General features: G+C 44.4%; 1 protein-coding gene across 2 annotated transcripts in view; it reads right to left on the bottom strand.

Annotated features, from left to right (window-relative positions):
• Positions 1–10,822, bottom strand: part of TCF7L2 (transcription factor 7 like 2) — a 176,983-nt gene that overhangs the window by 13,739 nt on the left and 152,422 nt on the right. The window contains exons 5-9 of one of the 2 annotated variants that reach the window (XM_015596389.2): positions 9,908–10,010; positions 7,859–7,945; positions 3,183–3,323; positions 2,435–2,594; positions 1,899–2,006 (exon numbers count right to left, since the gene is read on the bottom strand). In XM_015596389.2, coding sequence (XP_015451875.1) covers positions 1,899–2,006; positions 2,435–2,594; positions 3,183–3,323; positions 7,859–7,945; positions 9,908–10,010 — 599 coding nt within the window. The remainder of the gene's footprint in view (positions 1–1,898; positions 2,007–2,434; positions 2,595–3,182; positions 3,324–7,858; positions 7,946–9,907; positions 10,011–10,822) is intronic. The other variant, XM_025039195.1, reaches the window with a different exon arrangement.

Consider the following 10,822-nt stretch of genomic DNA (forward strand, 5'->3'; position numbering starts at 1 on the left):
GCTGGACACGAAGGCCCTGCTATGACCCCACATGCCTACAGGGGATACAACATCTAGAGAGTAGCCGGATTCCTCTCTGATTATCCAAAGAATCAGGTCTGTAGCAGGCAGAAGCTAGACAGGAACTCTAAGAACTTCTGACCCAAAACCAGGAGAACAGCTGTCCTGGAATGAGAGACCATAAGGGAGGCGGCAGGGCCTGCCTGCTGCCGGAAAGCGCCACCTCGAGGTCGGGGGCGGTGAGCAGCGAGCCTGTGGGAGAGCAGTTAACTTTCTCATCCTCCTCCTTTCAGCTCCAGAAGAAAGGCTTCCCCGTTGCACACATGCTGGGGACAAACGAAAAGATCCCGAGCAGTTACGACCCTGTGCATGACCATCGGTGAGTGACAAGGGCTCTGAGCAGAGCCACCATGCCATTGAAAAATACTAACGCTAATTCCGGTTTCAACTCCCAGGAGGAAGAGAGTCTAGTGCTGGGAGCCAAGAGCGGTGGGACCTAGAGGGAGATGGGTGGGTGGGCAGGGAGGAGCGGGGCTGGGGGGCTGGTGGTGATGACGACATGGGAGTTAAGCTCCATGGTCTTGGTTGTCCACTCTCCCTCCTCCACACGGCAAAGAGGAAACTAGCGGGCTCATGTTTAAAGGCACGGGACTAAGAAGGGAGGAAACCTGAAGCAGCTAGTCAGAGCGAGCGAAGTCAGACTTCACTCAGGACCCACACGTTCCTGAAGATAGTTGTGACTTCCTGATGGCTGGCAAGTTCCGGGAGAGTAAATATGTCTGATTTAACTCTGAACCCCCATAATACGGTATATACAGTTAAGTTTAAAATCAGCAATAACTGAATAGATCTCAACCCTCCTATACAGAACATTTCCTCACCATGGATGACGTCCATGGAGAGTTAGGTCAGGGAGCACTGACTGGTGAAAACATCATCTGTGACCCCACGATACCAACAAGAAACAGGAGAAGCCTGTTGCTGGCATTAAGTCAAGTCTGCTTCCCACACCAAAGCAGATGGTAAAATCACTTCACAGAACCAAAGCTATATAATAAGGTATTGGGCAAATAAGAAATATTTCATCCATCTAGAAAGGAGAGAGAGTTCAGGACTTGAGCTATTGAGCAAAATGGAGAATAAGAAAGAATGATAGAGGTGACAGAGGTCTCCAGGAGACCTAGTTTATGGGAGGGGAAGAATCATGGATGTCACAACCACCGCAATTAGTAAAAACAGCAATCCTGCAGTGTTTTCTAAAACCCAGGATGTGAAATTAGGTAAATCTTGAAACCAACAGAGCCCAGGAACACACACAGCACATAATACACACCCTCTCGTCCTACCCTTGCTGAGTCCCTGCCAAAACATGACTTCTACTGGCTCCTTTCAGGGATATTCCCATCATGCCCCTCTCAAGATGAACTAGGCTTCCAAATTCTATTGTACCACAGCATAAGACAACTGTTTCATTTGTTCCTCTTAAGGGTGGTGAAGCCCCTGCTGGAAGACCTGTGAGGAATTAAATTCCTCCTTCCAGCCCTACCCACTTCTCTGTAAGGCCACTCTACAGACCACTGTTGAGGAGCACATAAGACCCACTGGGCATATCCTAGAGCCCTTCAAAGACACAGGCAAGAAGATATGGACAGCCCTAAACTGACCTCATGGGTCCTGAGCTGGAATGGCAGCTTCCCCCTGAAAAACTATGCTGATGGAGCCACACTGGAGGCCAAGACAAGACCCTCACGCCTGATGCTCGGACAAGATGCTAAAAGTCTCAAGGGCAGGCAGACTGAATGGTTCCGAGGCCTAATACGAGGTGGCAGTTAGCATTCCCTTTGTCCATATGGACAACCAGCACATGTCTACAGTCCTGAGAAAAATGATCCACCTACGTAGTTATCCCGTGCAGACCAGCCAGGGTACAGCTGCATGTGAAGCTGTCGCTCCTTCCGGGCCAGCTCGTAGTATTTTGCTTGTTCTTCTCTAGACAGTGCGTGCCACTGGAGGGAACAAGAAAGGGAGGGGGAGGGAAAAGACACGCAAAAGCATCACAAGCTACACTGCGGCCAGGGGGTACATAACGCTTCTCGTTTTGGATGAGTCCATCAGAAATGATATAACCTGCACATGCTGACAGTCTGAAGGGTCCTGGCACTAACAGGAGTGCTCAGACAAAACATGAATTGTCGTCTATGCCGTTTTATCATCTGTTCTCTCTCTGGGGATGGGGAAGATGATGGCTTTGGCTTTTCTGTACGTCAGTCGAATGCGGTCATTGGTCCTGACCCCATGAAAGCCACTGAAGGGGTCACAACGTAGCTAACGCGAAAGGCCTCTCCACGCAAACGAGGACGGGGACATTCTGTCACCTCACCTGCTGCATCCTAGTCCATTCTCACCCTCTTCTCCCAGGGAGAGAACCACCTACCCTTCGCCCCAGGATCTGGTTGATAGCCGCGCTTTCTTTCAACGTGCACTCGGCGACGACCTTTGCTCTCATTTCCTTCATATACAACATGAACGCGTTAAGAGGTTTCTTTATGTGGGGCTTCTTCTTTTCTTCTTCCTTTTTGGAGTCCTGATGCTTTCTGGATGTAGACAAAACAGACAGACCCAACCCAATAAACGATCATGAGGGCCAACTTCCTCCACAGCAAAGAGCCCATTCTCCTTGGTTTCCCAACACCCAAACCCAGCAGTTTGAATGAAAAGCACGCTTCCACTTTTGGTCTTCTCCACCCTGGAAAATGGAACAAAAACAGCCTGGGGAGGGACTAGGGGAAGAGAGGCGACTTTGTAATCACTTCCTTGTTTCACAAATACACAGTTTTCCCAGGCCAGAGGGCAAATCACCTGTGGCCCTTTCTACCTCGGCCAGTCTCATGCTCATGAGATAGAGCGTCAAATGCTCGATGATGGGGTTAGGGACAGAATCATGACTGTAAAGCCCAGTCCATTCAAGGACACAAAAATAGGAGTGCTCGTCTACCCAAAGCAGGCACCCTCTGTGAAAGCCTGTCTGCAAGATCCAGAGTCCACACACATGGAGTATTTGCCAGAGCCACAGGCAGCGCAGAGAACCCGAGGCAGAGCCACCAACCCGACAGCCACTGTGCCAGCGATGATGAACTAAACACGATGGCAAAGGGGAAAGTGATCACAAGAGCAACACTTACGAGCTGTGGAGTGAGCCGACGTCACTCTGGGAGGATTCCTGTTTGACTGTTGGTGTGACTATGGCCGGGTGGGGGATGCCGGTCGTATGTAGAGTGTGATGTGGTGGGACCATATGGGGAGGGAACCTAGAAGACAGAAAGCTGTGTAAATCGTCAGAATCAAAATGAATGAATGGGGAGGGATGCGTACACACAATTCAAAAAAAAAAAAAAAAAAAAAAAAAAAAACACGTAATGTTCACATGAAAGCAACCCAAGGCATATGAAACCTGTCAGCATTAATTAGCGATAAATTAAACATAATGATTCTCATAATGTCATTAAAGCCAATCTTCCCCTTCATTATTGTTACTGACATGAGACATTACGATTTTTAACATCTTTAGCAAAAGACAAATTTAACTGATGTACTTGGGCGGAAAAGTAGGCTTGGACTACCTGCTGGAAATCACACATCCACTTGTTTTTTGAGGCATTATTTTGGCATCTAAGAAGGCAATTTCCTAAGTCCTAATCAGCTCTAGAAAGAAAGGTGAAATCTTTTGTTGTATATCATCGACGACTACGTAAAATATTAATGTGGCTGAAGTATACACACGTTTTTGACAATGCTGCACATGCCTCGTTAGGCCTCATTCTGTTGGTACGGTGCAATGAAATGTTTATTTTTTGGCTGCTGTGCCCCGTCGTTTTGACAGGAATGGGAGAGAGTTAAGGTAGAAAGATGCGGAAAATCTAAGTACTTCCTATGTGGTTCTCATCAGAAGTCATAGATATTTTAAACAAGATGCAAAAAAAGGTACTATTTTACACACACAGGTAAAGATTTGAATTCTGATTTATGTTCCCTTTGCTGCTTTAAAGTTCTAGAATTCCTAAATAACTTTTACTTAACATACTACCTATGCATTAAAAGGCCTTCAAGATGATTATCAAGGATGTAAATAAAGGTAAATAAAGTTTGTGCTGTCTCCACTAATCTGTGTAATTTTAGGAAAGTCCTTTAAAACACTGTTTAGGCCCTGAATTGGCATTTCCCAACACGAAAACCAGCCGGGACGTACCAAAATAATTTCAAAACACTCTTGGTCCATCCGTAAACTGACAATTAGCTTAGACAAACAGCTTTCACATTTTCTAATCTGCCTGGAGTCAGTCACCTTGATTTGTACTGGGTTAGAAGAACCACCCTTCTTAAAGGAATGACTAAGATGTCCTCACTCAAAGTCATCAACAGTTTCTGTGACTTCAAGCAAAACGACATACAACAAAACCAGTGACCAGAGAGTTTTGACAGAGGCCCAGAATCACAGTGGACACGTGACTCAGAAATTCCATCCCGATGTAATTTCTTCTGCCTCTGCCTTTACAAATATGAAAGTATCAAAAGTTGGTAAAAATTACATGATTTAATAAAAATTAAGCAAGCCCTTTTAGGACTAAAAAAAAAAAAACCTCTGAGAGAGAAAATATGAATGAATATGAGAATAAAAGAAAAAAACCTAAAGAACCTCTATCCCCTAAACCCTAAAGAAATGGAAAGCAAACCTCTGGGAGGCACTTGGGCCCCCAAGTTACACCCCGGTCCTTCCACTGCTGGAAGACCTCCGAGGAAACTTGAGAATATATGTTCTTGGAAGCCCCTGGTGAAGGGGTGGGTGGAGTGGCAGCTTTTACTGTGAATTTTAAAGGCTTGACATTCCTCAAATACAAAAAAAAATGAGAATATGTGTACTGACATGAGAGAGATGGACGGATGGATGGATGGATGGATGGGGGAGAGAAAGGAGGGGTAGGAGAAGCGGGGGAGAGAGGGAGGGATCGAGATAAAAAACCCTGTGTGTGTGAGTGTATGTGTGAATGTGTGCACACCAAATACTACAGGGAGACAACGCAGTCTGAGTGCATCGTGGGGTGGGAGAATTCTTCAGTGCAGCCATGAAGAACGAACACTTCCAAGTTCACATACCTATACGCATACTTGTGTATCGGGAAAATGTATAGCAGAGAAAGATTGTGTGTTGTGTGTGTGTGTGTGGGGGGGGTGGTGGTGGTGGTGGTATATGCATACCTTCTTTAAGAAATTCCTTTCCGCAGACAACTGTTTCACGAAATGCAATAAACACCCTAAAAATTCTAAGCAGCTCATTATATACCCCCGTCTGCTTTTATGGCTCCAAGCCAGAATATAATGATGAACCTTAACTTGTTAAGGACAACTAATTTTTGTTTCTGGCTGTCTCAGGGGCTTCTCTCTTACTCACTCTCACTTTACTTCACTGTTGACACGTTTCTGTTAACTGGATGTCATCTGCCGGCCTTGATTTTATGCACAAGCAGTAGGATGCATTTTCCTGTGCAACAATCTGGCTTTGAGTTGCATTAGGTTTGTCATTATTCTCTCATTTTCCTCCTTGCACTTGTAACATTTCATCTCTTCCTGCCTTATTTTTTGTGAGCCACGGTGCACCCACATTATGGTTTATACATGATCTCTCTCCCTTTGAAGCCGGCAGATTTCAGAGCCCGCTCTCGTCAGGAGAAGAGCCTTGCGCCAATTTAGCAGGCTGAGGGCCCGGAGCTCCAACATCTCAATCTAAAGGGGGTCACAGGGTGGCACAAGTGAGTGTCAGCAAGAGCTGTTTAATTGCCAATCTAGGCTTCTCCATGGTGTTTAAAGTATAATGACCCATCACTTAATTCTGAGAAGTCCTGGCCCCACTGCTGAATAGAATGAATATCAAAGGGTGTTCTGGAACAGGGCAAGCTGCCTACATTTCCTGTAACTGCCATAAGTATAATAGACCTATACTTCTGTCGTCCCATTACCACAATAATGTATTTAATTTGCTGTATATGCTTTTTAACTAGCTACCTTTCATAAGGCCTACCTGGGGAATCACCGCCTCCCCCGCTGCACCTGGAGCCCCTAACCTTTCCACCCACCCTTCCCTTCCTTTCCTCCACCCCTCTCGGCCCACCTATAAACCGTCCACTAACCTCCTAATGATAATTCAATCAATAAGCTTAACCCCAATCCCTATCCTGTGATTACTTCACCGCTTTTAACCTCTGGAATGCGCCAAATAAACAAACATGAAAAGCAATCAGGTGCATTATATAAATGCTGGGATGGAGGGAGGATGAGTTGTGGATTCTAAGCTGCTCAGAAGCAGCTCTCCTCCTGGGAGACTCTCCATTTGTTCCCATGCTTGGCGATGCTGCGAGGACATTATTTAATGAATATATCCTTCCTCTTCTCAATGGAGAACACACAGCACTCTCCTGCCTAACCAAAGCTGGGGTGGATTTGGGAACTGAGATGACTTATCACATGTGGGAAATGGATCTTGATACCTGTGGGCTATCCATGGCATAATTACAGGTGTTAGATATGTTATAGTTCTTTTTAAGGAATGTGATTCTTTACTCCTTCCCCCACCAAAATCACTGTTTTGTAAGCAGAAAAAGAAGCATCTTGGCCTGTCTTTCCAACCCTTCCTCTGGTCTTCGGTTCCCATGGCGGCTACAGAGATTGGGGGGGTCAGCATCCTTGCCATGTAATGCATGCTAATTGAATCATGTGCCATCATCAAAATGGATTAGTTGTTGCAGTCCATCAGGAAAGTCTAAACCTCCACCGATTTAATTAACTTGACTGAAAATCAGATGAACAGAAAATAAAACTATCATTAGGAGCAATTAGTGACTACTTAAACATACCGCTGCCAACCAGTTTGTAAATAAACTAGCAGTCACTGAAAAATTAGCCAGAATTAATTAGAAGGAGGAAAAGGAGAGCATGGGGGTTAGAAAGACCTAGGTACACACACAGAAGTAAGTGTACGTGTGCATGGTGTATATGTGCTTATATGCCGAAAGACACACGAATGTTTACACGCGCATGATTTTTTTTTAACTTTCAAAGTTTCAGAGTTGCACAGGCCAGTGTGGTAGTAAGCCACCACTTGAAATGTGGTCAGTCCAAACTGAGATGTGTTGTAAGTATGAAATGCACATCAAATTTCAAAAACTAAGTGTAAGAAGGAATGTAAAAATCTTGTTCATAGTTGCTTAACGGGGACAGCATGTCAGAAGGATAATATTTTGACTCTATTGGGTTGAATAAATATTAAAAACAATTTCACCAGTTTTTTTAAAAACCTTTTGTTAAATCTGGCTGCTAGAAAATGTAAAATTCCATGTGACTCATCTTATATTTCTACTGAAAGGTGACACTTTAGAGGGGTGTCCTTTCTTACTGACACTGACGAGTCTGAGCTTTGAAAAGACCGATAACCTTTCCTCAAACTCTTCTTTGTATGATAATAAAACTACCTCCACCCTTTCCTTCCTTATCCAGTACAGGGCAACAGAGAAACAACACTGGAACAAGCTCTGAATGTTCTTACTACTTCTTGCCTTCTTAAACTCTCACAAAAGATACTGTTCAATTGACTGACTCAAAAATTTGACCCTGAAATTTCACCATCCCCTACCTGGGAAGTTCAGGATAATTTTTCAGCATTTTCTCAGAAAGAAAGCGTAATGTTCTATGGGTCTTATACCATTATATTCGCATGTATCAGCAGCCCCTGGATAACCTGGTAGCAACATAGAGAACTTTCTGGAAGTCAACCATGGCCTTGGTAGAAGGCCCTGTGCTTGGAACTCACCTGGACATTGAAGCGTTGACCGTCAGAGCTGTGGGGTAGGGGTGACGGAATCCTCCTGTGGTGATTGGGTACACCGGCTGACCTTGCCTACAAAGAGCGGGGCACAGAGTGAGAGCGTGCAAACAGGGATGGGGGATGGGAAAAGAAAGAGAAAAAGGAGAAGTTCACTCTGCACAGTAAGCTTTATTCTCATTTGATCAGAACAAAAATCTTGGGGATTGTACAGGAAGGATCAAAGGGAAGAAACACAGAACAATTTGAATGCCATAAATCTGATAGGAATGGCTAATTAAATTTTATAACCTCTGCTTATGTCAATAGAGACCCTCTCCCCAAGCTGAAACTAGGTGTTTTGTTGTAATAATTAAAGGCGAAGTCTCGCTTGCTTTAATGGAGCCATCACACTAATTGAGGGCTACACATCCAAAGGAAAACAATAATGAATGTAAATTTATACCAAAATAAAGTACAGTGAATCAAAGGACTTCAGTTGCGCTTTGGGCCTCTTTCGGTATTTAGATCTCGGTGAGAAAACATTAAATTAACAGAGCTTAATTTGTAGCCTTTTGTCAAATTAACAAGTGTTGACAAGAGTTACGGGGGGTGGGGTGGGGGGGGAGTCCCCAAGAAGAATTGTGGGTAACCAATAGACAATCACACCTCATTACAATAATTAAAAAATACAGCAACATGCAAAATAGCATCCTCAGAAAAGACACACAACTTTTTCTGACAGAGGGTAGTCTGAGTCTTTTTATGTAGCCTTCAAACATCTCCTCATGAGCTGAATGGGGCGAATGATGACTGAGAACGATTTGAGGAAATGGGACTCAAGCTCATGTCTACAGTCCATGTCTACCTTCCCAAACAAAACTAAGGGGAAAAAAAATCAGAAACTATACTCAGGGTTGGTATTTAGTATAGCTACTACATAATACAGCTGTTTCTAAAAACAAACAAACAAACAAATAAACAAAAACAGTGTAGAATCTGTTAAACTGGAGAAATGAGGGTAGAATGAGGGGTGGGAAACCGCTCCAAAATTATATCTTCCTTAAGGCTATGAAAGGCTGTCTTTCCAAGACCCAAGTTTGAATGTTTTACCAAGATTTATTCCTGTTGAGATTCAACAAATTGTCCTGTATTTTTTAAACAGTAGAGATCATATATAAACACGCAGAAAAATATACACGAAAAAACACACAATCACAAAACATATTACACACATGCACGCGTACACACACACATGGTTTAGGTATTAAAGGCCTTTCTACACACTTTTTTAAGTTATCTAGGAAAGGTTAATGGGTGGTACTGTAAAAGCCAAGACATGGTGATTGGAAGGCAAATCACAAAAGGCAGTTAGATGATCTGGGTGCTGCTGGGAGCTAGGGCCGACATGAAGGCCCCACATGTTGGACCGAAAGTCTAGCTTTCGAAAGCCCCATCCCCACCCCATAATTAGGTCAAGCATTTAATATGTAGAATCTCAGAAAGAGATGCTGGCTGAATAACATGGAGCTTCTCAATAGACAAAACTTTCCACTGTTGGGAGTCACGGTTGTAATGGGGTGGTGGGGTTGTTAAAGAATAACGCCGACTCTCACCCCTGGACTTCAAAACTAGGTTGTGCCCATGGTCACTCCACTGCCGCCACTCACATCTGGGCTGCCGCCAGCAGAAGAGCTATGATCAGTTTCATTGGACAGAAGCCCTCAGTGCCTTCTGCGATTCTCAAAGTATCTTAAGGGCACCTCCCTTCACAGAGAGAAACCTAGAACCTCTGGGGACCATGGGTTCAGAACGCTACGTATCAATGTTCTTTCTCCTACGTAACCCATTTAACGGCCGTTGGCTTGCCCGCTCTCCCACAGGGCATCTCAGCAAGATCCTTCCCCCACAAATTCCCATTGTCCTCCCTTACCAGCTTGTGTTCTAAAACACACACACACACACACACACACACACACACACACACACACGCAGAATAAATAATAAGCATGCTCATGTAAGAAACAAAAAGGAAATTAAAAAAATGGAACTCCTTACTGTGGTACTAACCATCCTAGCGGATGGGGGATTTGTCCCACGGTGCCGGGCGACAGCGGGTAGTACGGAGATATGTCTGGAGGGTGCGGAGGCCGTGGGATTCCTGAGGGAAGAAGCGCATTTTAGGTGCAAAGGAGAGAAGGAAAGAGACACTGTCGAGAGAGGGGAACAGGGAAAAGATGGAGGCAGACACCTCTCCTGTAATCTCAGCATGAGGTTCTTTTTGTGATTATGAGCCTAGGAGTTGTCGGCAAGGTTCGTCTCATCGTCCCTCCACCCGTTTGAAAATTGGTTTATCTCATTCTAGATGGATCGATACACTGGGGAAACACAGACAAATTCACAAAATGCCAACTGGAGTATTTCTGCCTCGTGTGATTGGTGTGGTTACTGAATTAAAAAAAAAAAAATCTAACGAGCTTGGCACACAGTAGGTGATCAAGTGACAATTCCCTTTGCCCTCACTACTTGTTTCTTCAGCCTCTTTAATGACTTACTCTAACTCTCATAAAGACAAGTTACTCTGATTTCTGATATACTTTTTGAGTTACGGCTTTTGGAAAGGTTACCCTTGCCTTCTTCAGAATTCTCCACCTCAGCCTAGAAGATGATCTTAAGAGAAACTCACCAAATGACATGGCATCTTATGCAAAGGAGAATCTGAACTGAACTGACAGGAGATGCTGGAGACCTGGTAAACGCAATTCTAGAAACTAATTCTCTAAAGGACACAGTCACCAGTGTGAGTTAACCCCACCTGCTGACTGGGTACTGCTGTGTCACTGGTGGGGGGAGGGTCAGGGCCTTCAAGAGACACACAGGAATGAATCCCAAAGGTCCTTCCCACAGGAGCATTCATTCATTCCTTCATTCATTCCACGGGAGCACATCCAACAATCAATTCTTAGAAAGGAA

This window comes from Pteropus alecto, unplaced genomic scaffold (genome assembly GCF_000325575.1).
Source record: "Pteropus alecto unplaced genomic scaffold, ASM32557v1 scaffold177, whole genome shotgun sequence".
Lineage (NCBI taxonomy): Eukaryota > Metazoa > Chordata > Mammalia > Chiroptera > Pteropodidae > Pteropus > Pteropus alecto.